The sequence below is a fragment of the Papio anubis genome, chromosome 12 (genome assembly GCF_008728515.1).
Source record: "Papio anubis isolate 15944 chromosome 12, Panubis1.0, whole genome shotgun sequence".
In the NCBI taxonomy this organism is placed as follows: Eukaryota; Metazoa; Chordata; class Mammalia; order Primates; family Cercopithecidae; genus Papio; species Papio anubis.
The window spans coordinates 1,242,589-1,269,201 of NC_044987.1; the positions used below are offsets into that span (position 1 = coordinate 1,242,589).

Below are 26,613 nucleotides of genomic sequence, written 5' to 3' on the forward strand. Positions count from 1 at the left end.
GAGAAGGCCGCACTGGGGGAGGAGGCCACACAGGGGGAGGAGGCCATATAAGGTGAGAAGCCTGCATGAGGTGAGGGGCCTGCATGAGTCAGGAGCCCGCTGTGGTCCCTTTTCACTCTGAGATCAGAGAATGGGAGATACTCTGTGTGTCATCACCAGCTGATGTTTCTGTCTGTGGTTCACGGAAACCCTCCAGGGCTCTTCTCACAGATTAGCCCCTGTGCTCTGAGCTGTTCCCCAGCCTCTGTGGGGAGGAGGGGCCTGCACTTACCAACATGGCTTCTTGCTTCTGAATGCCTTGTTCTCCCAAAGCCAAAATCCATACTCAGTCCTGCTCGCTTTCAGTCTGTGGAACCAGTTGCTTCACTACCCCCCACTCCCTCCCTCTCTCATTTCTCTCCATCCTGGTGGGTAAAGGGCCTCTTCTTTATACTGTCATGCAAATGTGTGAGTCTCTTCCACAAAGCGTGTACTTAAGAAGGGGGCGACGGAGCATCATGCAAAATGAGGTAAGGGGGTTTTGGTGGTGGTTTTTAAAACAGGTTTCTCTCCTGCTTGAATATGTCACTGAAGAATATTACTCTTTCAATTTGCATTTGTGTCTTGGTAGATGGTCTCAGTGTCACTAAGCAGACCCTCCCTGGGGGCCTCCTCCCTCCCCCACCATTACTAACGCCCACTGGCCTGCTTTGGAGGAGGAACCAAAACCACACTTTCTGGCCCCTCGACTTGTAGGTGCCTGTGAAGGTCACACATAACTTTTTCACCTACTCCTGCTCTTCTTCCAGGTTTCTGAGAACACGAACGTCCCTCTCTGGAGGACAGTATTATCTGCAACTGATTATAGAAATGTAATGAAGGCTTCATGAGCCGCACACTGAGATATCCAGATGGGTAAAATTGAGCCCTAGGAAAATGATCTCTTTGCTATTTCTCCTACTTGGGGAGGAAGTTGGATAATTTCTAAGCCTCTGGTGGTGTTTTCTTGGGTGAGAATAAAAGCATTCTCAGATTCTCAGTGTTTTAACTTATAGTAATGAGAGAGACAGAGAGAGACGACAGAGAGAGAGGAGAGAGAGAGAGACTACACTGCAGGGGCAGGGGAGGCCTGGGAGGGCAGGTTGTATACATGAATGAAGTGGGCCCCGGGGGCTGCAGTAGCACGGAGGGGCTTGTTTGCCTAGAAGAGCAACTAGAATTCCAGATGATTTTTGTTAGATGGAATGAAGAATCAGCTTGGTCAAGTCGTCTGATTTTTCAAGAAAACCTAAAACTCTGGATGAGGACTTATTGGCAACATTCTTTATTAAAAAATACTGCTGGACATAGAATATGTGTCCTGGGGTCAAATCCGGCTCCCAGGCTGACAGTTTGCCCCTCCTGGCACATGCTGTTCCGAAGGATAGACATTGAAAGCTGTGAACGTGGGTTGTGAGCCTCCTTCCATGGGAGGCGGTTGGGGAGGTTACTAAAGCCTTTAATGAAAGTGTCAGGGAAGAAATATTTCCTCTTTGCTGTCAGAGATCAGAGTGCAGTAGCCCTGAGTTCTTGATGCTCCAACGTCACGGCCAAAATCTTGGCCTGGAAGAGGTAGTGACAAGGGTGCCCTTTGGCAGAGCTAGACCTCCTGCTGTTGGCCATTTCTGACTCTGTTTTCCTCAGCTCCGAACCCTTGGCACCTGCAGCTCCTGGCAAAGGCTCCATGAGCTGAATTCCACCTTAAAATGCTGTCATGGGTCGAGGGTGGTGGCTCACTCCTGTAATCCCAATGCTTTCGAAGGCTGAGGCAGGAGCATGGCTTGAGCCCCGGAGTTCTGAGGCTGCTGTAAGATACAATTGCATCAGTGCACTCCAGCCTAGGTGACAAAGTGAGGCCTTATCTCAAATAAATAAAAAAAAAAAATGCTTTTAGGTTGGTGCTGTGTAAATAAAGGCCCACGATGCTGTGGAACCTCTGGGTGCACTCTCCTCCGAGCACACTGGACCTGTGGGTGCACTCTCCTCCGAGCACACTGGACCTGTGGGTGCACTCTCCTCCGAGCACACTGGAGAGTTTCAGGGCTGTTGTCTTAGTGGGTCTCCGGGCTGAGCTGTGATGGCAGGTGGTTCCTGCCATGGGCTGGGCTATGATGGCAGGTGGTTTCCCTAGAGGTCCCATAAGTTGCGCACAGTTGGTGAGTTCCCTAAACAGTGGGTCTCAGGTGTTCAGTGTAGCTTCTTGGGGACATGGAGACAGTGTCCAGATGTGATTTTGTGTGTGTGTCACCCCCTGACCTTTTGTTTTAGTATTTTGCCACAATATTAATGAAGTTATTTTCTCTAGCCACACATTTTGGATAAAAATATATACCTTCATGGGCTCTGGAAATATTAATGTCAGGCAACAAGAGAGTTGCCTGGAAAGGGCCGAGGGTCACTGAAATTTGTTGATTTAATCATCCTCCTTGCTCCAGGGTTCCTAGGACCACGGGCATATTCGAAATCTTTGTTGGTGGTGAAGTAATGAGAGACCCATGTAGTTTATGTTAAAGGTAACAAAAGCAACACAAGTTCATTCAAAACCCTGCTCCAAGCTCTACCAGAACAAAGTCCAGGTAACCTGCTCCTCAGGCTCTGATTTCTCATTTTGTATCAGCATCTGTGTTCCAGGCGTGATAAAGATTTGGGAGAGCATTGTTCATTCCAGGGAGTACCCAGCATGCCCCCCCCTCAGCAAAAAAGCAAAAGAGCAAAAAGGCTTTCTTCACCACTTCCCCTCGTGAGAATTGCAGTTCAATAGTATAGACTTCTGAGCAGGGGCATCTTTAGGTTAACATCCTAACTCGCAGGTCTTCAGTTTAACTGAACTTTGGAGGGCTCAGAGGCTCTTACATCCTTCAAGGAAATATTGAAAACAGAAGCAAGTGTGTCAAACACAGGTACCTAGTGAAGCTTGAAGAATCTAATTTTGCAGGAGGGCATCTTCATATAAGTGCTGCGGTTTTGTGTAGGGTAAGTCTGGGAGGGAAATCAGATTCATTTCAATCTTGAGCTCTCCACAATTTCCAGTCCAAATACATGTAGCTGGCAGTTTGTTTTTTTTCTCTGTCATTACTGCTCGGTCCAGTGTTTCCATTTTAAAAGGTGTGCATGTGGACTGAACCAAGACAGGGATTATTTAAAATACTGTGCTGGCTGATTTCATTTAAATGGCACCACTATCTTTGGCTAATAGTCAGTGCATTCTTCATGAAACACGCAGATGTGGCTGTGCCTAGAGAATGTCATATCCACTACCACAGCGAGGATATGGCCATGTGCAGGGGCATTCCTACTTTCCAAGGGCTTTTTTGCTTGTCATTTGGCTGGCTCCCTCCTTTCTCTGGGGACCGCGGAACACTGCATCAGGGCCATCTCTGCCTTCTGCAGGGCTCAATCTTCTGTGCAGACTCAGCTTCTCTCTGTGCACAATGGATGCTCAGTAACAGTTACTGATTGAATGCTTAGTAAATATTACTTGAAAATAAGCTAAAATGGTCCAAGATTAGATGCTGACTTAGTTTTTGCCATAGAAAGATGCATATTGAGTTGAAGTAATAAACTCTGATTCCTCGGCCACTTTTGCTACATAGAGAATTAGCTCCCGGCCCCCAAAGATGCCAGGGACAAGGAAGAGCTTGTCCTGCATCTCTCTGCAGCTTTGGAATGAATTTTGGGTGTAAATCCTTAAAAAAAAAGTGTGCATTCCCTGTGCACTAAGTGTTGGTCTCTGGGAAGAGAAGAATGTGGAATTAAGTACCTCATGGCTAGAAAACGTTAGAACCTGGATTGTAACCGAGGCGTGTGATTCCTAGTTGTATGCTTCTTTATTTTTACATTGGCAAAAACAGCTACCACAACCATTGAAGTCATTGTCACGTAGTCTCTGGGGCCAGCCTTTGCTAACAACAAAGTCTCCTGACTCTCCTGAGCCCCTATCCTGCAAGAAAACTGATTTTGGGCTGTAGCCTCACACAAAGGGTCAGTGTCAGCAATCTGTGAGTACAGACATGCAGGAGGGAGGAAGCCTGAGCGGCTCCCTCGGTGCCAGCCGCCTCCTCCGAGAGAGCGTGGGCCCGGGCTGGGTGGAACCTAGGCAGCAGCTGGTGTGATGGAGAGGCTGGAGGGGTCCGGAGGCAGAAAGAAATGCAGCTAAAATTCTCTGCATTACTTGAACATGGCCCCCTGGAAGCCATGAAGTTAGGGAATGTGTGACTGTGTGTTTTTCTTTTTCTTCACCCCCTACCCCCCTTTTCTCTTTTTCTTCCACCAAATGCAAATCAATAGATGTGTATTCACAGCCTAACAAGATGTCAAGGAGAGAAGAGTAGCCTTTTCATTCAGAGAAGAGTAGGGAGAGGCCCCTCCACACAGGAAGAAAAGGAGGACAGGAAATGGGCGGGGAAAGCAAAAGGGAGGAGAGAGAAAGGGAAAACCGAAGTCAGCCACAAGACAGAGGGTGGCGCTCCGGGCAGGAGTCTGGGAGTGCTGGCCCTGCCTGACACCTACTCGTGGGGCGGGTGTCCTTTTCCTGCTCTTCACTTTGGAAAAGGGGTAATGACTTTTTACCCCTTAGATAAGCTGTTTCAGTTCTTGCTTGAGAGATGTTCTGGGGGAAACTTGCATACAAAGGTGAAAATCTGGTGCCATTTTCTTCAATACTTAGTTAAAGTGGGATCAGGCATATCTAAACAGAAGGCTTATGATGAGGCAAACTTGGTTATTGCACTGTCTTGAGCACATCTAGCCGGTGGTTAGGCTGTGTGTGAGCTAAGGCAATGCTTATGTGATTAGTGACAGCATCAGTATTTGAAAGGAGCATTCATTGTTGGGGCTGGCTGGTAGGAAAGACCTAAGTATCAGGATATATGTATGCCAGTCCTGGCTTAATCCTTGATTTGCTAGAATTTGGGTCAGATCTTTTCATCTCAGTTCCTCCTTGTTTTTCTATCTGCGAAGTGGGGCTAATTTGTTCCTTCTGTGCTCCTTCACACTGGGGTGAAGCAAATAAATGACCTCATAAATGTGCATGTTTGATGCACACATCAGCAGTAGTCACTCATATTTCAGTGACTCCTGTTTGTGCAGGACTTTGCTTTGTATTGGAAGCAGTGCTTGCTATTGCAGGTGTGTTCACAGTTCTGTTTGTCATCTTTCCTGCTTTATGGCTACTAAGTGCATGACCTAGTATGCAGTCAGTTATGGAGGGCTGCTCTCCAGTGTCTTCACTAATCTCACAGAGATGATAACAAAGGGTTAAAAAGATACAAATCCCAAGGACAAACAAAAACTAGAAAAAAAATGGGAGGTGTGATGTATTTTTTCTTCAGAAAAAAAAGAATCTGTGACAACTGATTTAGTAAAGAAAGGATATTTAAGGGTCTGCAGAGTGACATGACAGATGGAAGTATGCAGACTTACACTGTTGAACCCCGGCCTGAGAAGGGGAGGTATAGGGTATCTTGGAAGACAGAAATGGGGAGGGTTGAAAGTAATGGATTGGTTGAAAGTCTGTATCATACACTTCTCTTCCCCAGAATTCCCTGATCCTCCCACTATAGCATGAATGGAAAGTTTAATTTTGGAAGGAATTGAAGAAGAGAGGCTCCAGTCTCAACCACAAGAGAGAGTTGAGGCCCTCTATTAAAAACAAAGAGGCTAGGCTGGGCGCGGTGGCTCACGCTTGTAATCCCAGCACTTTGGGAGGCCGAGGCAGGTGGATCACCTGAGGTCGGGAGTTCAAGACCAGCCTGACCAACATGGAGAAACCCTGTCTCTACTAAAAATACAAAATTAGCCGGGGTGGTGACACATGCCTGTAATCCCAGCTACTCGGGAGGCTGAGGCAGGAGAATCGCTTGAACCCGGGAGGTGGAGGTTGCGGTGAGCCGAGATCGTGCCATTGCACTCCAGCCTGGGCAAAAAGACTGAAACTCTGTCTCAAAAAAAAAAAACAAAAAAAAAAAAACAACAAAGAGGCTGAGAGTCTCCATCCTGAATGGTGAAACTCACTGAGCCTTCTTCTAGAATGAGAGATTTTACTTCCCTGGGAAGAGAATGAAGGGCTCCTCTGTGGGGAAATTTGTCTGACTTAAGGGGAAAAAAAAGGACCTGCAACTGCTGACACTTTGCGGGAAGGGGCCCCAAGACTGCCTCCTTGCCTGATAACCTTTAAAGGGTCTGCCAGTCAATAAACTCCACTGATGAGCACAGAGACGCAAGTTAGTCTTTTGTTGCTTTTGTCTTGAATATAAAAGGAAGACTAAAGATCACCAGACAGTTGAGGAAACTTTTCCGCATAAAAGCCAAAGATAACACAACTGAGGGGAAAAAATATGTTATCTGAGGAAATGGAGATTTTGCTGGCAGCAAAAGGGAATTTCAGAAGCCTTAATTAATATCCTCAGAGAGACGTTAGAAGATATTGTGAACGTGAAACAAAAATACGAAACTATTAAAAAAAAAAAAAGACAACAAAGACCATTTGAAATTAATAGTTTGATAGTATAATTTAAAAAAATTCACTAGGAGAAATTAAAGTCAAGGGCATCTTGATGAAAAAGAGAGAGAAAATAGATGAAAACCAATCCAGATGCTCTAACGTCCTTTTAATAGGACCTCCACAAATAAGAACAAATAGAGAAGAGAAACATTTTGAAGCCACAATGTGAAAAAAATTCAAAATTCCCAGAGTTAGAAGATAGAACATTTTCATACTAAGAGAGTTTATTGAGTGCCTGTCACAACGAAAGGAAACAGATCCACATCAACAAAGATCTTTTTTTTTTTTTTTTTTTTTTTTGAGAGGAAATCTTACTCTGTTGCCCAGGCTGGCGTGCAGTGGTGCAATCTCGGCTCACTGCAAGCTCCGCCTCCCGGGTTCCCGCCATTCTCCTACCGCAGCCTCCCGAGTAGCTGGGACTACAGGCGCCGCCACCGCGCCTGGCTAATTTTTTTTTGTATTTTTTTAGTAGAGACCGGGTTTCACTGTGTTGGCCAGGATGGTCTCGATCTCCTGACCTCGTGATCTGCCTGCCTCGGCCTCCCAAAGTGCTGGGATTACAGGCGTGAGCCACCACACCTGGCTTAAGAAAGATCTTTATAAAATTTTGGAAAGCCATGAATAAAGAGAATACCCTAAGTATTTACTGAGACAAAATAAAGCTGTCTCACATACAAAGATACATAAATTGATATTCATCAGACTTTTCAACAAAAATGTTTAAACTTAGAAGAAAATAGAGAAATGACTTCAAAATTTGAAGTGGATATTCGTTTTCAACCCAGTATTCCATGTGCAGCTGAACTAGCTATACCTGTTGAGAGAGGTAAGAGTAAAGCCATTTTCCAATATGCAGGTAACCACCTAAGTATGCTTTCTCAGCAATCTATAGAAAGATGTGTTGCATTAGTACAAGGAAGACCACCAAGAGGAAAGAAAACCTGCATCCAGAAACAGGGAAGAAGCCCAGGCTGTTATATTCTCTTGGTAAAGGGAAGTCCCCAGATGACACCTGAAGCTCAGGGGGATGAATGACTCTGGGGAATACATGACACTGATAGATCACTCAATTTATTCAACAATATTGAGAGGAATTTTAGAGTTCTGCAGAAAGTTTGGGGAGAGTCAATGATAGGTCTATAAAAAATTAAGCAAATTAAACAAAAAGGCAAATATCATCTCCAGGAAAAGCAAACAGTTGCATAAGAAAGACAATAATAAAAAATGTCAATACTGCATATTGATATAATTAAACACCATGAAATTATTTATATTAAAAAAGTGGGCCGGGTACGGTGGCTCACGTCTGTAATCCCAGCACTTTGGGAGGCCGAGGCAGGCGGATCACCTGAGGTCAGGAGTTCAAGACAAGCCTGGTGAACATGGCGAAACCCCGTCTCTACTAAAAAATACAAAAATTACCCAGGCGTGGTGGCAGGTGCCTGTAATCCCAGCTACTCGAGAGGCTGAGGCAGGAGAATCTCTTGAACTCGGGAGGCAGAGGTTGCAGTGAGCCAAGATCGTGCCACTGCACTCAGCCTGGGCGGTAAGAGTGAAACTCCATCTGAAAAAAAAAAAAAAGGGGGAGGAGAGGTGTGAGGTTATCAGTGAACAAGGTTAAATCCTCATCTCCTGTAGTAGGTAGTCAGTAAATCATTTTAAAAATTGTTAAATGAAGAAGTGGAAGAATAAGCACTTTTTTTTTTTTTTTTTAGATGGAGTCTCACTCACTCTTTCACTAGGCTGGAGTGCAGTGGCGTGATCTCGGCTCACTGGAACCTCTGCCTCCTGCGTTCAAGTGATTTCCCTGCCTCAGCCTCCTGGGTAGCCTGGGACTACAGGCGTGTGCCACCATGCCCAGCTAAGTTTTGTATTTTTATTAGAGACGAGGTTTCACCATGTTGGCCAAGATGGTCTCGATCTCTTAACCTTGTGACCTGCCTATCTCGGCCTCCCAAAAAAATAAGCACATTTTTAAAAGAAAGGAAGCAAACCCCAGAAGAAATAGCTAAAAGAGATGGAAGCTGTTGCTCCTGTGGAGTGGGAGAGCTATTTTCAATCTTAAGCCGTTAACACTAATAACTTGATAAACCATGTAATATATTACTTTAAGGTTTAAAAAAATGTTTTAAGTGTGACGCTGACATCATATAGTAAATCTTGTAATGATTTCATGTAAGCGTGTCAGAGACCTTTGAGGGAGGATGGAAAGCATGTGGCCTTTGGAGTCAGCCAGCTCTGAGTGAATCTCAGCTCTGCCAATGCTCTGCGAAGCCCTGGGGAAACCCTAGCTGACATTTCTGTGAAGTGTGTGTTGCAGTGTCTACTTTGTGGAAGGGATTGGTGTGAAGAGTAGCCGCGGTGCACGTTAGCCACCTTGCAGGGAAACTGCAATGTAGTGCATGTTTCATAAGTGATACTTATTGTTAAGGCTTTCTTGGGCTTGACCAAGATATTTCGTGAACATAATTACAATTTTGAAGAAGTATCAGAAAAAGGTTAAGACCTGAGTCCCAAGGTACAACAGCCATTGTAAGCGAGTTCCTGGGACTTTAGAAGGGCTTACTCTTTCGGTCATAAGCCAGTCATTTAATAAATCATTGCTCCTTTGAATTAAATGACACCTTTGTGGTTTAAAGGAGTTAATGTGCCTTCCAGAGTCCTTAACCCGCTCTCAGGGAATCACTTACAGCTTGGGAGGCTCCAGTTCATTTTGGAATATTGAGAGCTTAAGTGGAAGAGTCAGATTTTAATCTGTAATGTTTTTATCATCTTTGCCTTTTTATTTTTTGCAGGCAACCCCCACCCTAACAAGTGCTACAGTATCTAAAAGTCCATCCTTCCTGTTCCACTGTTGGGCTCCAAGTGCACCAATCCATCATCTTAACACTATTTACTGCAGAGTTTGTCTCAGCAAAAGGTTGGGTGAATGTGAATTGCACTAAAGAGCCTTTAGTGTCCACACAGTCTAGTGCCTGCATGGGGGGTTTGCACTTGCTGCTTTTATCTGCCAGGAACAATCTCGGGCTTTTCCTCCTTCTGGGAAGTTCCTACTGGGATCCCAGCTTAGAATTCCTGTCCTCAGGGCAGTCTGACACTCTCCCCATCCCCAGGTGTATCTGTATCTCGTGCTTTCCTATCAACCTATGTATTTTCTACACACACTTGTCATAAATGCAATCAATTCATGGTTCAGTGTTCTCCTCCCCTACTGCTCTCTGAATTTTGGAGGGGTGAGGACAGTCTTATCTTTCTTTACATTGTATCTCTTTGCATCACATGTAGTAGGTTTGTACCTGGCCCAGAGTAGGCATCCAAGAAATATTTATTGCATGAATGAATGGATACATAAAATACCATAAGGTAATCTCTTCCTCAGTGCAGTTCTCTGTATAGCAAAGAAAAAATATGAGTCAGAGGAAGTCCCTGTATCCTTGCCCAAGGTCATACAGCTGGTGTGAAGGAGCAGGACTGGCATCAGGCGGGGGCACACCTTGGACCCAGGGGGACCCCATCCCTGATCCAAAATTCCCATTTCCCATCTGGCCCTAGGAAGCTGGGCGCTGCCTTTGAAGAAGTTGGCCCAACACTGCTATTCCAGAAGAGAGAAGCCTAGTCAGAAGTATAAGTGTGACAGTCAGTCTCCTTGCACAATTGCCCGGATTTGGTTGGTTTGTTCCCCCACATTATTGCTATTTAAATACAGTTTTGATGATTTTGTTTGCTTTGGAAGAAGAAAATAAAGATTCACAGAAGGTATAAAATTGCATATTATTTACCCCAGAGAAGAAAGCAGTCCCCGTAGTAAATACGCATTGAAGCATTTTTATTTGTATTTGTATTTTTTTAAAGATGTTTAAATAGACCCAGTAGACCGTAATATCTCTTTACAGAGTTGGTGCCATCTATTGATTAAATATGCATTTATACATTTCTTCCGCTACTTTTTTTAAATAAAAGAGACATATGTTTTAATCATATAATAGACCTACAAGAACTGATCAGTGAAAACACGTATTTCTGTGTTTCCTTAAGGCAGATCATATTAGGCATAGCAATTTAAACAATCATTTCCTGCTATACATTGAAGTGTGTTAAATGTGAATTTCATTAGAAGACTCAGAGTATGCTCCTGTGTGTGCATGTGTGTGGACTAGGAGAAATGTTGGTAGAATAAATGGGTGTTTTTAAAACAAAAATATAGTTGGCAGGGAAAGGTGAAACAATGTGAACTCTGGAGTAAGAAAGACCTCAGTTTCCTTGCCACTTATTAGGTTTAGAGGAGGGACTCGAGACTCTCTGTAACTTGTTCTATTTATTTATTTATTTATTTATTTATTTATTTATTTATTTAATTTATTTATTTTTTTGAGACGGAGTCTCGCTCTGTCACCCAGGCTGGAGTGCAGTGGCGCGATCTCAGCTCACTGCAAGCTCCGCCTCCCGGGTTCACGCCATTCTCCTGCCTCAGCCTCCCGAGTAGCTGGGATTACAGGTGCCCGCCACCGCGCCCGGCTAGTTTTTTGTATTTTTAGTAGAGACGGGGTTTCACCGTGTTAGCCAGGACGGTCTCGATCTCCTGACCTTGTGATCCGCCCGTCTCGGCCTCCCAAAGTGCTGGGATTACAGGCTTGAGCCACCGCGCCCGGCCTTGTTCTATTTATTTATCTGTGAAATGGGCTGGCAATAAAGGTACAGAGAAAATTTATGAAGTTCCTAGGATTGTGATTGGCCCACCACAGTTTAAGGACAGTTTGTCTGGCCACTAGCTATGGAGTGGTGGTGTGTGCCCCTCTTTCCTGGAGTGGGGTTGGGACTGCACGGAATGTACCTCCATGTCCTCAGGTGCTACCGCACAGGCAGTGCTGGGACTCGGTGCCCTCCTAGGCTGCCAGTGCTGCTCCTTCTCTCTCCTTGTGGTTAAGAGTGCCAGTGGTGAAGGCAAGCCTTGAACTGGGGCTCCACGCCTGGGCAGCTCTGCAATGTTGGGAATGTCATTAAAACTCTTCGAGCTCCAGTCTCTCCCTCTAGGCTGTGTGGGTGATAGATAAATAGGGGATTTGTAAGGTCAATACCTGAGTAATTGGCATGTGCATATTCAATAAAATGATAGTGCCTAACACGATAATTTCTTCTAGGGAATCACTCACTTTGGAAACAGAAAAACCCAGGATTAAATTTTGGCTGTCACTAACTAGCTGTGTGACCTCGGATTAATTACCTAACCTCTCTAAGTCTCGGTTTCTTCATCTCTCAAAAAGGCGTAATTACACCTTCATAGAGGACATGGATAGGAATTGACTGTGATAATGTTTTTTTAAAAAAAATCTAGCCTGCAGAGGGTGAATACATGATGTCTGTTATCCGTAGAATGCCATCAGTCACCACGTCCTCCTAACTCTTCTGCGTTCCACACACAACCCCCTTCTTTTCCTCTTCCACCTCTACCACCAGTTCCAGGATCTATCAAACTTGGGGCATGCCTACTAACAAGTATGCTTGCCACAATCCCTCCTGTACACTTCACCCAGATTAATTTCCATAAATTAACTCCCTCTCATTCACAGCACTCCCCTGCTCAAAAAGAAATTAACTTTTTTTCCCAGTAGGGGGGAATTTCTAAATCACTGGTCTGGGATTCAAGGTCTTTCTCTCTTGGTCTCCCATCTCCTCCCCTAACTCCCTCCTGCAGGGTTTCTGGCTGTGTCTGCTCTCTTCCCGTCTGTGAGACGTCCGTCTCATTTCTGTGGCCTATCTTGTCTCTCCCACCATTTCAAGTCAGTTGTGTTCTCCAGTGGATTCAGCCACTGGTAATAATTCTGGATTTCTGCAGGATTCCAGCATTACCTAAAGGATTCACATATCAATTTGCTTGTGAACCACATGTGTGCAGTGATGAGGTGTACACAATTCGACTCGAATACTATGTATGTGTCCTATTATTTTTTATGTACATTCGCAAAGTCACAATGCTAACTTTTGGCTGATCTCTTGAAATATATTGCATGCCCTTTATAGATAAGAACAAATCATATTCTTCATATTCCCAGCCTTGAAAAGATGACTGTGTTAAGTAGGTACTTCATGAGTGTCAGTGGACGATACGATCGTCGTCTGTTTTCTGTTGTACTGCCGAAGTTTTCTGACTTGTTCGTAAGGAGGGAAGTAATCAATTGTTTTACTTCTTTAAAAATAAACAGGAGTTATTTTCCAGAAGAAGAGCTCAGTCAGGCCCAAAGAACTTGTTGGCAATTGGCTGCTTTATAAAAACGTTGTGGATTTTGCAGTAGGACAGACCTAGGTTTTTATCCTAACTCGTTAGCTGTGTGGCAAGTCACTGAATCATTCTCAACTTCATTTGAAAATTCAGGGTTCATAATGCCTACAAGGAAGGACTCTGGTGAGGATTAACTAAAGTGATAGAGGTGAATACCTGCCCATAGTAGGTGACTTGGGAAAACTTTGGGAATTGCAGCAAAGGAGGAAGGGAGAATTATCTCCTGTGGAGTGTCACTCACAGACCTCGAGGTGTGGACACATGGAACTGGGAAGGAATCCAAGCCACTTGAGGTCTTTGGAGGGCACTTGGAACAGAAATAGTCTGCTCAGTCCCTTCTCTAATACCTAGTGCTATCTTGATCACAGACCCTCCAAGTTCAGCGTCTAGTTCAGTGGCAGCATAACTCAGTCAGCAAGGTGTGCTGCCTACAAGCATGTGTTAGGGAGGGCAAGCAGGCCGTTTTAGAGCAGGGGAAAGTTCTGGGGTTTCTCACACCCAGAGATACTGCCTCCCTGTGTAAACTGTCTGTGTAAACTGCTGTTCCAGAGGAAGGGACAGACTGGACCCTGAAAAGGAGAAGCAAGAAAAAAAAAAAAAAACAGAAGGAAGCCACAGGTATCCCTCCCTGGCCTTCTCCTCGTGAAGATTTCCGATGACTTCAGCAAGTTTCCGCCTCCTTGAGATCTAATCTGAATCTGTCCCTGCCTATGCTGTAATCATAGCAATTGTTTGGGCTTCTATAGCATCTTGCCTTGGTAGAGTTTCAGAATGCTTTGATTGTGGGGAACTGGCCAATTCTCTTTGCATCATTGGTTTAAAACTATAACATGCCCATCTCCTTGCTGGGAAAACCAATTGCTTCCAAGTGCTGTTAATGGCCGAATGGAGGGGTGGGGTGCAGATTTAAATGTCTGAGCTCTCCCTGTGGGTAGCAGTTCCTGCTCCATCCCTGCCTGGAGACTAGGAAGAAGGAAAAATGATAAGGAACTGGCGTGGGCATTAGTCACATTTCTGCCAAGCAACCTTTCTTTCGTGGTGTGCCCTGAGCCCTGCTGGCAGTGCCAGGCCCTCTCCACTGCCCACCAAGGAGCTCGTGTGTGTTCACGTGTCCACGTGAGCCCCACACCAACATACTTACACAGATAGCAACACGCAGGGCTGTGCTCCGGCGAGGGAGTGAGTGAGGGGCCGGCTTCGACTCCCCCTTGGAGTCAAGCCTTCCAAGCAGGAAAGTCTCCTTGCGTCGCTCAGGAGAGTGGAGCCAATGCGTGCCTTGGAGGAGGTCTGCTCTGAGCCCTGTACAGATTGGTGCTGATGATTCTTACCAGTTGTGTGTATGTGCAAGAAAAAAAATCAGAGACGCTGCCTGCCTGCTCCCATCTCTCGCGCTCTCTCTCTCTCTTCTGCTCTCTCCCTCCCTTTGCAAACATTGGATTTAAACCTGCTCAGAATTCAGCACAGAGGAAGGCAGCAGTGGTAGCAGCAGCAGAAGCAGTAGCAAGCCCGGCAGCTGAGAGCACCGCAGCGTCGAGATGTACCATCCTGCCTACTGGGTCGTCTTCTCGGCGACAACTGCCCTGCTCTTCATCCCAGGTACCGTACAGGGGAAGGGTGTTTTCTCTCTCTGGGGCGATTGTACGACGTGAGAGCAGGAGAGGCAGCGGGGAGATGGAGAGGCAAGGAGGAAGGGGTGAGGACGCGGAGTGTGAGATGCATGTGAGTGAGAGAGGTAGGCTTGCTGTGTGCACGCACACACACACACACTCACACACACGCAAATGCTTTCAGCACGGGATTTGCTCTCTATTCCGGGGATCCAGTGAGCTGGGTTCGAGATCTGCACCATGCTGTGAGGCACTGCTGTTTCAGTGAAAGGCACCAAGTGGCATTAACCAGTTGTGGTCCTGGGGGTAGGAGAAGAGGGGTTTGAACTCCCAGCATAAATCCTTCTTGCTGCCTATGTTGGGACCTGCAGGGTGGAAGGGGCACTCTCTCTTCTCTCTCAGTCGTGGTGGTGTCTCTCTGTTTCTGAATCAGTCCAGATCTCTGCACCTCCCTGTCTCTCTCTCTGTCTCTTTTCTCTCTCTCTCCACCTCTCCCCACTCTCCTCCTCCCTCCCTTCCTTTGGAACTGCTTTCCCCTACCCTCTCCCCGTGGAGCTCCTTCTCAGCCCCATCCCTCCTTCTCCGCTCACTCATCTGCTCCTGCATTTCTTGCAACACAGACCTTCTACTGCCTGCCATCCTTTCTTTATCCTTCCACCAAATGGGCAGATTATGCCCTTGAAATTCGGAATCCTGTCAGTATCTCCCTGTTCCTTACATCAGGAATGTGCATTTCCCTTGGCAGAATTTGGAATGCCCCTGCTGAGGGAAGGTGGGAAATTTGGATTTGCCTAATTCTCCCCAGCCCCTTCCCCACCTTGTCTAATGATTTAAATGTGATCCCACCTCTCACAGCAGTTACTTGTTTGGGGAAAACAAATCTGCAGTGACACAGGTAAGATGCTGTAATCCTACCAAAATGAGCTTAGCAGAAGCATTGCAAAATCCAAGGCATCTTAATAGATTTGATAATTGCACAGGAGTCCTTTGCAAGCAGACAACTGAATGCCTGCAGGCATCTTTCAAACAATGCCGAAGGGGCTAGGTTATGCTTGCCAAGGTTTTAGGCAGCAGCAAAAGTGTCGGTTTCCATACCAAACCCCCGCACAGTCAGGATCTCTTTTTTTTCCCCCAGATTGTGATACATGCATTGGATTAAACATTAGCTTAAACCTAAATTTTCATACATATATACCCAGACCTGAATGCTAAGATTTTAAAACCTTACCTATCTTTTTTTTAGGTAAAACATACAATTTTATGTTTTTATATTCAGTATTACTTGGTAGGGTTTTGTGGAAATATTTTGGGGATGTTGTTTTTAATAATGTAATTCCCTGAGTAGTCCTAAGATGCCAAAGTGAAATCAGAAAAATGGAAGTTTACTGGGGAGAAAGAAGAGAGGATCAACTAAAACAAGTAATCCAGCCTGTAATGTTTTGTAACGCCTTGTGAAGATGGCACTTTTTAAAGCAGGGATGGGCTCTGCATAACCATGTTCCCAGCTGTTTGTTTTAGGCTGACCAAGAAGTTCAGAGTGGGGTTTTGTAGTTGCTGTTCTTCCAAATTCCAGCAGCATCCTAGGGGGTTCAGCCTGGGCGGCTGTGCTCAGCAGGGAAGGCAGAGCCAGCGGAACACTCAGTACCTGCCTGAGCCTGGTAGAGGGAGCCAGGTGGGTGCACTGGGTCCGCCGCAGGAGAAGACAAACTTTCCTGCGTAGGCAAGTTCCTGGCTGGACGGCAGCTCCGGGGGGCCTCCTCATACCCGCTTCCCCTCCTCTCACTGTGCTGGAGCAAAGATCAGGACTCCCATCCCGAGGGAATTCTGGCTGTGTGGATGCGCCCCTCACGGCGGAAATCAGAACATTACACTTTAGAAAGCAAGGCAGGGGGGTGAGCCCCAGTCTGCCGAAGCTGCATTGCAGTGCGCCCTGAAGGAGCCAGGAGCCAGGGTGAGACCTCCCTCTAGGGGTCCCGTGGCACTGCATTGGTGGGGAGCAGGCAGACCCTGCTTGCAGGAGAAGTACCCATAACTAAAGCAGGCTGAGGGAAAGGAGGATGAACCTGTGCCCCTGTCTGAATGTCCTGAGCATGGTGGACGACAATGACAAGCCATCCCCTGGTCTTCTGGGGGAGGGCAAGGCACGGACATCGCTGCAATGTCCTCTGTCTCTGAAGAGTCTGTTACCTGCTTTGAGGGCTCCTCTTATGCTAATTGTGTCAGGAGCCTGGGAAGAACAAGAACAGGGAGGAGAAAAAGTTAGCCTTAGAAGGTGTAAGTGAAAGAACGCTTCACATCTTGAGGGGTTCCTGTGGGAAACCTGGCTGGATCTGGAAGTTCTGATGAGCTGCCATGGCTTACTTGTGACTTCTCCTGTCTCTTTTCTTTTACTTCCTGTTATAGCTTTAGACTTTTTTTTCTTTGTTTCAAATGATGACGCTTTTTCTCCCACAGGGATTAATACCAGCTTGTTAGCCACTTACTTTCCCTGTGTCTAAAGACCGAAGGCTGATGTAATAATGGAACCTTGACCTGGTTAGGCCTTGATGCCATTTTATTCTGCAGCTTCTATTTCTTCGTAAAACACGTTTCCATCCCAGAATAATTTTAAGGTTAATGCTGTTGTCGCCTGGTACCTTCCACGGGGAGACTGATGTCACAGATAGCTTTTCTAGGCAGAATTTCTGGGATGGAAAAGACGGTCACACATGGAGACAGTGATGAGCCCACACCCAAGACAGGGCAGAGGGCCAGTGGCCAATTGACTTGTCACGCTAGAGGCACAGTCTGAGGCGCTGGACACCCCTGGTGGGGGTAAGTCTGTTGTTCCAGTAGGAGGAGAGAGAGTCTGGGCTGGTGGCCTCCTTGACCTTGGGTCTGGGGGCTCTGTAGGAAGCAGGAAGCGAATACTGCTAAATACATGCATCAGAATCACCTAGGAGGAGAGAGGCCGGTTAAAATGTGGGGTCCCTGTCCTCATCTCAGCATTTGGAGCTAGCATCCCAGATCCTTCTGATGACCTGCAAACCACTCTGTCTGTCACTTAAAACCTGTGCCCGTGGCCTACAGTATTTGAGTATTTGAGTCAAAACCCATCTTCTTCCTGCTTTTTCTCCTCCAACTTTGAGAAATGGCTCTGTGGCCATGGGGCAGGGTGGAGTAAGGGGGAGAAGGTGTTGTCATTGCCAGCAGCCTCAGTTCCTGAGGCGTGGTGCTGCCCAAGGCCTGCCAGGGTCCAGTGCCATGATGCAAGGATTGCTAACCTGGAAGGCTTCTTTGCTCAAATTCAGACCATGACTTCCTGTTTGTCCCCTTCTTCTTGGCCCATCATTGTCTTGTGAGTCTAAGCAGGGATGTTAGCTGGGAGGGGTCCCCATTTACCTAACCTGGACTGAGCTGTGTCTTCATGTACTGATCTGTGAGCCCTGGTTCTGGCTACAGCTTCATCTCTTGCACCTTAAACAGGCTTTGCCTGTTTAGGGTCACAAAACCCTGGGCTTGGATAGAAAATTCCCCGAGGTTTAGGATTCCTCCTTTTCCAGCACACACCTTCCTGCTACTTCCTTCAGGGAAGTCCCCAAATCTTGAGTTTCTGGGCTGGGATGTTTGGCTTTGGGGTAAGGCCTGGGGGTGGGCTCTACAGCCAAGTTTTGATGAATTCCTTTCCTGCTCCTTAGCCTCTCACCAGCACAGAGCCAGGGAACCTGCTAAGAGTGCCTGATGTGCACAGGGGGTCTAGTGGGGGAATCCACACGCCAGACTCACTAAGAAAGAGATAGGAACAAGGACAGAGCATCTGGTCATGAGCAAGTCCTCAACATCCTTTAGGCCATCATGGATTCATGCCATCATGTGGCCCCCAATCCCTTAAAAATGATTGACATGTTAATAAGGTTAGACCGCGTCGTCTGCATTCAGCACGGGCCCAGTGGCAATAGCAGGCGCTGAGAAGGAGATAGCGTCAGCTGCCTCATGAAGTGGCTTTTTCAGTAGCCTGGAGCTCGGCAGCACTACTCAACCTGAGATTAATCAGAGATCCTGACGGGCCTGAGGTTCTCCCATGTTCCCTGGGTCCTGTCTGCCTTTGTGCTTTCTCGAATTCTTAGCAACCTTGGCCACATCTCTGTAACCTAGAAAATTACAGAAGGAGATTCTTTAAACAGCTGGCACTTGCCTGCATTTGTTGTCTAGCAGCTCTGGGCCTGGGTCTCCCATGCCAGCTACTGGGAACTACTTCTGGTGGTTACAGCCTCAAATCCGTGTCAGGGTTGCCTGGGGCTGAGTGCACTTCTCTTTAGGTGGGACTCCCTCCAAGCCTCTAAGTATGCTGAAAGCTGAGAGTGATCTCTTTGATTAGTTGCTTTTTGAGGCTTATTTGGTTGGTTCAAGGCATCCTCTAAGTCTCAGTTTACCAATCTGTAGAATGGGTTCCAGCCATGTATGAACCTTGTTTCCAATTGGACAGAGTAGCTGAACACCTGGGTTAGATGATAACAAATAAACATTTGTAAAATTTTATTATTAAAAAAACTCATCCTGGTCCTCTAGGAACAGGGCAAAGAGAGATGGCAACTCACGTGTTAGAGGAGAGAGGACGTTCCTTATTGTTTAAAATGGGAGAAGATAAGGTAGAATCATACTGATCATGTATGTATGTCTTTGTCACAGTGATGAAAATTAGTAAAAGACAATCTAGTCCTTCATTTATTGACCAAGACTTTATATAGGTTCTGATTAAACATAAGGCATTAAGATATTCTCCTGCCTCAAAAGCCATTAATCCAGTAAAATAGGAAGATGTTAAGCTTTTTCTTCTTTTTGACCCCCAGTGAAATATACATTCTGACTTTGAACTTTTAGGTCTCAGTTTTTCTGCTGTAGAAAACTAGGGCAACAGACATGGCACCTTTGGTCTCCCAAAACAGTGTTTTGTGGTATTTCTGGTGGGGTGCTGGATGCATGGACTTGTACATCAGCCTTGGGCAGCTGGAACTCCAGGAGCCCCGTCTAATAGCCTTTGGCCTATGGGCACTGACTTTCCTGGTGCTGGTCCGCTGGACAGGGACCCCCTCAGCCTGCAGCCCTGTTTGCAGATGGACTGCTGCCATCCGCCTGCAGCTGCCTGGGGCTGGAGACAGAAGAGATATGGAAGCAAACTGTGATTCCTGTCAGTGAGCTCAAGTGTCAGCCCCCAGATGGTCTGTGGCTGCTGACAAACCAGGCTGTCAGGAGCAGTGGATGTTAGCACCTCTGATACTGACTGGCACTTTCCAGACAGCGAGGGCCCGGCAGGTGGCTTCACCTTTGGGTGGCTCTGCTCTCCCACTCTCTCTGATCCCAGTCCTTAGTGCAGGGCTAGGTCCCGAGGACATTTGTCCCTCTTGCCTTTTATGCTGTTGGTAGGATACCCAGACTTAGAATTTGTTACTTATTTGCAAAGCCTTGGTTGCCTCTGCATTTTCCCTTAGGGGTGGGGATGGCTCTAGCACAGTAGGGCATGGACGTAGTTCCACTTGCTGGATTTATACACCACTCACTTGATACCCCAAGATGGTGGTATTTGTATGGCTCAGGGAAGGATTAAAGGTAGGTCTGAGAAGGGAGCCAAAAGAAATCTAAAACCAGGGAGAAGCTTGAAGACGAATGTGCTTGCTACCGCCTTCCTCTAGGCATGTGAACATACATTCCCCCTTCTCTTCCTCACTACGCTCTTGCCAACCATAGATGCATGCCCCTTCCTGCACGCATATACACGCAAGGCACACGTGCATTTCCAAGCCAGAGTTTAGCTACTCCCAAAATCACATTCACAGCTCTTTAAGGAAAGCAAGTCCTCCCTCTTGCTTTCTATATCTGCCTTTCCAGAACTCCCAACTGTAGCCCCCGGCCTTGGTGCTCTCCCTGTGGGCACACATGGCAGGAGGCCCACAAGCTGCCTGTGCCAGACACGGCCATACATATGTGAGTGCTTCTTCCTAGTAATGCAGAGACTCCCTGCACATCCACCCACTCGCCTCTGAGCCCCGGAGCCAGTAAGTAGGTGCTAGAGGCAGGACTTGCGCTTGTCTCCCATCACCTCCTGTCTCCGCCCCCACCCCAGACCTCTTGGTTCGGAGAGGCTGGGGACCATCCTGCAGTCACTAGACTAACTTAATTAAAAGTTTACAAAATGCTTTGAGAACCCCCTGGGCAATGTGTTGGGGAAGTGCAAAGGATTATCATTATGATGCAGGTGCATTCTCGTTAATGAGCGGAGATGCTGTGCTGAGAGACCCCCGGAAAGGCCAAGATGAATCGATGCAGTAGGACACAGGCCATTGATTGGAATGGCTGCTTGCGCTTAGCATGGGAAATGATAAGTGACAATCAGATTGCACACTGAAATCCAACGTGGAGAAAACCAGGCTCTCTGGCACTTCAAGGGGCAGAGTCTCTCAAATGGCCTGAGCGGTCATTCTTGAACTTTTATTCCTGGGGAATTTGCAGATGGTACTTTACCACACTTGGGAGTTATGAATGGTTTTAGAATCACAGTGGTCTCATGCCTTATGGATCATCTGGAACAATTTATCTTTGGTCTCATTTGTTCCGCACTAAGAGACTGTGAGGTAGGCAGGATAGATGTGGCCCTATTGTGATCTGATCTTCGCGTTGCCTAAAACCCTGTGTAGACTTCTTTATGACTTCAAATAGACTTCGAAACACTTCAAGTGACCCACAAGGCCACGATCTGGGCCTGCGTCCATCTAGGTTCATCTCCAGCTCTCTGCCTTTCCGGCTCTGGGCTTTAGTTGCTCTGGACAATCTCAGTTCTGCAGACAAGGCATGTTCCCTCCTTCCTCAAAGGCTTCACCTGTCAGGTTACCTGAGCTTGGAAAAGTCTGATCCTCTTATCATTTTTTCTGACTACACATCCTTTCCATCCTGCAGAACTCAGCTTAAACACTGCTTTCCCGGGGAACATTCTTTATGCTTTAAAGTAGGCGAGGCCTCCCTGTTTGTTGTGGAAGTCCTTGGAACCAGGTTTCTCTTTTTTAAAACTGTGAGTCCATATATTTCTAGCTAATTCTTGATTTTATGTCTCTCTTTCCTCCCTGGACCATTGTTTATACAGGCAGATCCCACACCTGTTTTGTTCTCCAATATATTCTCAGTGCCTAGCACGAGTGGGAGAGAGCAAGTGCTCAAACAGTATTTGTTGAACAAATGAATGAGAGAACGAATGAATGAATACATAAATACTGAGTGCTCACTTACTTTAGGCAATCATTCTGTTCCATCCCACTGAGTCCTCAAAGGCGTTGAGGCCCCCAGGTTGGCCTGCCCAGCAGCTTCTCCTCTGCAGTGTGAGGGCAAGAAGTTTGGGGAAGTGCCTTTCTTCTGAGAGACGGGAATGTGCAGGGAATGCTTATAATGATTAGTCATTCCAGTGTTCTTGCTTGTCAGTAAACACCAGCTCTGAGCTACCGACCAAACACACATGCAGCAGCACAGAGCTGGAGAGCACACTTTTGGATCTCACATCACACACTGCGACAGACACGCCTGAGAGTGTGAGTCGTTCCGTAAACACAGATGTGGGCCCTAATGTGGGCTATTGGTTTAATACAAACTAAAATTACTCAGCACATTTAACCAGGGTGTCTGTTGAAATGTCCCTGATTATTTGAAATTTAGAGTCCTGCCCACGGCGCTAACAAGTAAAAACTGTACCGATCGAAAGGAGAATTCTGCTGTTCATAGGAAGTACCGTGTTGGGTTAGAGATACAAAAATGCAGTGACATAGCAGAGGGTCGTGAATGGTCAATCAATGCTTAAATGGGTCGATGTTCGTATGGAAAAGGTAAAAAGCAGCTTAGTAAACCACAGGATATAAAAAAGGGTGCCGTATCACTTCTTGCACCTACTCATTTATCACAGTCTGGCCTATTTCAGAGTTGCTATTATATGGCTATGAGATTCTGAATGGCAGAGATCTTGACTTATTCATCTCTGAATACTCTACAGTACCAAGCACATTCATTTATTCAACATGTGATTTAGTGAGTGATTACTATGTGACAAATACTATGCTAGACATTGGGAATGTATGCCTGAACAAAAATTGTTATGGTTCCTGCTCTCATGAAGTTTACAGTCCAGAGGGAGAGACAGACATGCGTCAAACAAACACCCGTATAATTGTGAAATCACGACTGAGATAAAACTATGGAAGGGGAGGTGTGTGGTGCTGTGATTGCCTGTCAGGAGAGCTTGATCTTGCCAAGGAGGCTGGTGAAGCCTTCGTTATGAAAGTGACAATTGAACAGAGATATGAAGGAGGATGAGTAGAAATTATCCAAACCCAAGAGCAAAGACCAAAGGAAGAGGCAGAATGAATAGAATGGGCAGAAGTCCTGTAGCATGAAGAATCAGAGCACATTCTCCCACCTGGCTGGAGTGTAGAGGAAGAAAGCATGGGTCAAGATGAGGCTGGCAGGCTGGTAACGGGTCAGAAGATGAAGACAGCCCTTGAAGGTCATGTGAATCATTTTGGTCTTTATCCAAGCAAGAATGGAACTCCATTGATGTGATTCATGATTTACATTTTTTTATTCTTGTTCTTGTTGCAGTTTGCAGAATGGATTGGGAAAGAACAAACTGGGAAGGGGTAGACTAGTTGGAAGACTACTGTAGTCGTTCAGACGGGAGATGGCTGTGCCTTGGAACTTAGGAAATACTGGTTGGAATGGAGACACGAATGCGTTTGAGAGGCTTTAAAAGAAAGTTGTAGGTGAGAGTCAGAATATACAGAACTGAAATCTAAAAGTCTCCCCACTCTCAGCACTAACACCCCTGGGAGAATGCTGAGAAGAACATCTGTCCTCAGGTTCCTGCTTGTATGTGATCTCTTTCAGTTTAGGTGTGATCTTGTCCTGGAACAAGGAATAGGTTGTTTTTAGAAATCCCATACTTCTTGGCAGTCTAATAATCTCAATCTCTTAACTGGTGTCCTCTCTGGGTCTAATGTAGGGCGTAAAATTGAATAACTTGATTTATCTATCCTTCAAAAATATTACAAAAAGCCCTAGTTGTGTTTTATCTGCTGGATTCTGCTTGTGGTTGTTTCCTCCTGGAAGAAACCAGGCATTTTAGAGATGCTCTAAATGGACCCCAAAGTAGCTTGTGGCCACCAAGATGCAACTATTTCACAAATATTATCATGATGCAAAGTATGTATGACCTTCCCATGGCCCACCGCCTGGACACCTCTGAGCAGAGAGTGGCATCTATGGCTGGCTCCATACAAACATTTTTTAAATTGCAGTAATTTATTTAAAAAGTGAGAGGTCCTTGGAATCAAAAGGGACCTTGGAAATTGTCTAGTTGAGTGCTTTCATTTTATAGATGAAGAACTCGGGCAAAGGGCATTTGAGTGTCTGACCTGAAGTCATGTAGTCAGATAGTGACTGAGCCCCCTCTTGAATTCAGCTCTTCTCATCACCTGTCGGGTGTCATATCAACATCATAGTGAAGGGTTGGACTGAACTTTGCCTCCCAATCTGGTACCTTGCTGGAAAATGGAACTATAACCTTGGCCAGTATTCTTCCCTTGAAGCTCTCTTACCTTGGTGTACAAAGAGCGCTGTGGAACAGGTAGCTCCAAGTTCCCTCTTACCCACAGATTAGAGTCCAGGTCAGAAACAAACAAACAGAAGCCCTGTCTCCTTCAGAGGCATTTACATACTTTGAACGACCTTTGTAAGGAACTGGGAGACTTCCAGAAATACCTTGCTCCTTGATATGCAGAAGAATATGTTCAGGGTAGTACAATACCAAATGCCAGATATGTGTCAACTTGAATTGTTTGGTCTACACACCATGACAGGTACCTGATTTTATCATCACTTCACTATCAAAACATCTATTTTTAAATATCTGGTTGGGCTTGGCTCTGCACTAAGCCAAGAGAAAAGCTATACTGAGAATCCCACAGTCTCTATATTAATGATTCATGCTAAATGGTGGCATAGAGTGTACAAATCACATACATGTGCAGCATGACTATTTTGTGTGCTACTAAGGGAAGAACCAAATGCACTAAGTCTTCTTACCTCCCCACTCCTAACACCACCGCACTGCCTTCACAGTCGACAACATAGGCATGGGTGCAATCAAAACAGTAGGTCCAAAAGAGCCGTAGACAAATGTAGAACAGGAAGCCAGAGTTCAGACTCAAAACCATGCCAGATATGGTCAGATGGTAGCAGGCTGAAGCAGGACAGTGGGGAGGCCACGCCCCTATAGGAATTTCCATTTCTAGAAAGAAAGGCCGACAGAAGCTTTTGGCTTCTCCGAATAAGCTAACCTGGTTCTCCTGAACAGCCCAGTGCCAAGGGATTTCCCGTACCCCTGAAAGAGAGGAGGATGTTGGAAGAGAGAATGTGGCAGATGGAAATAGCCCATCAGCTTACAGGCTCCAAGAGAAGCTGGAGTTTCCTTGGGAGTCCCCTGGCTTTATCCCATGGAGGAGAGGAGTGCCCAGTCTTACTTGGCACTGGGATGGATGCCTCTTTGGGTGAAGCCCAGATGGGAAGGAACGATGAAAACCACTATCAGCATTTTGCATCTTTTTCTGGTGGGCCCCACCCTCCTTTTGTTTGGGGAGAATTCTTGGGAGTCAATGGATACTACCTTATAACTGCCATCAGTTTAGCCCACAATGTCCATGAGGATTGGGCCACTTCTTTGTTATGGCCCAGATGACTGTTTCTTTTCTTCTTTCACTTAAATTATTTATTTTTAAAGCCATTAGCTATCCTGCCACCACCTTGTGGAAGGAAGCACGGACTTTCTGATCCAGGACACGGCCTCTGACTTTGCCTCTCAGCTTATGAACCCAGTGATCTTGGGCAAGCAGTTTAATGTACTGAATACCTTTAATTCTCTCTGTAAAATCCAAAAGAACTGTTCTGCCTCATTCCCAAAGTGGACCCAAAGATTGGGAGAGGAGCCGGATGGACCCACCCCTTCTGGAGTGCTGTGCAGTTCCAGGTTGCCAGGTCTCCTTGCCTTGCTTCGGAAGGCGACTCTTGTCTGGGCATTTCTCCTCCATTTTCTGTGACTTCCTCTCTCTCTGGCTAGGATGGCTTGTGATGATAACTAGCAGTGGAGTGCATGCCAGAGAGTCTGTGACTCTTGTTTTGGAGCAGGAGGCCTATCCAGGGAACTCCTGCATTCACTTCCCAGGCATGAGTCAATGTTTGGTTTGCCTCTTTTTTTCCCATGGAGAGCACTGGGAAGTGGCTTATGTTTCCCCAGCTGAGCCTTGCCAGAGAACATGGACTCTGCCATTTGGGTTGTGATGAGAGACCTGAAACGGGTTCAGAAAGAGCTCCACCATGGAGCCTCAAGTCAAGCTAAAAGTGCTCTCCGGCTCCATGAAGACCAGGCCTGGCTGATAACGCCTGCCTCTTACGGCTGCAGTCACTACTAAAAGTAGAACTTTAGGGAACGGTGTTTGGCTGGAGAATACTCTTTTGTGGAAAGAGGGGTCCTCTTTGATGCAACTGAACACGTATTGGAAAGGGGCCTGACTGATGTCTGTACACATGGGCTGATGAGTGCATCCCTAGAGGTTAGATTCGTCTTTGCTCAGGCCCAGGGGGAAACCACAGCATCATCTCAGGTCCCCACAAAACCTTGCACCCGTGCTGGGCTAAGTCCAGAACGAGTACCACGGATTCAGCACCGTTGTTCTTCTGCTTGCGTGGGAGAAAGGGGCTGCCTTTCTGGAATCGGTCCTACGCCCATCTTGTCCTCTGCCCTAATCCGGCAGGCCCAGCTTCTTGGGAGCCTCAGAAAAAGACCCAGCTCAAGCAGGGATGGGGAGCTGGCCTGCAGTTCTGAAAAGGGCCCTTGAGGCCAGGAACCTCCCATGCAAACTGCACTTGGGAGGAGTCCTTCTGTCTGTGTTACCAGCTGTGTCTTCTGGGCAGCAAAAGCCCACAAGGACTTCAGCGTAAACTGGGTCTGGAGGACAGCGGAGCTCTTTGTACCTTACCCACACACTGAGTCTTTGTCTTGCCAGAGGTGCGGTGGAGAGCTGCTCTAGCCTTCCTTTGGAACTAGAAAATTCATTCTTCATTATGTCTTCATATTCATCAAGGGCTCTGAGCCTCACTTTGTATGGGCAGACTCTCAGAAATGTAAGATGGCACCATCTAGC

General features: G+C 46.4%; 1 protein-coding gene across 4 annotated transcripts in view; it reads left to right on the top strand.

Annotated features, from left to right (window-relative positions):
- The first annotated feature begins 11,179 nt into the window (after positions 1–11,179).
- Positions 11,180–26,613, top strand: part of OPCML (opioid binding protein/cell adhesion molecule like) — a 1,159,098-nt gene continuing 1,143,664 nt past the window's right edge. Inside the window, exon 1 of one of the 4 annotated variants that reach the window (XM_017949265.3) lies at positions 11,180–14,393. In XM_017949265.3, the coding sequence (XP_017804754.1) occupies positions 14,333–14,393 (61 nt within the window). In that variant the 5' untranslated portion in view covers positions 11,180–14,332. The remainder of the gene's footprint in view (positions 14,394–26,613) is intronic. The other 3 variants (XM_017949264.3, XM_031653869.1, XM_017949269.3) reach the window with 3 other exon arrangements.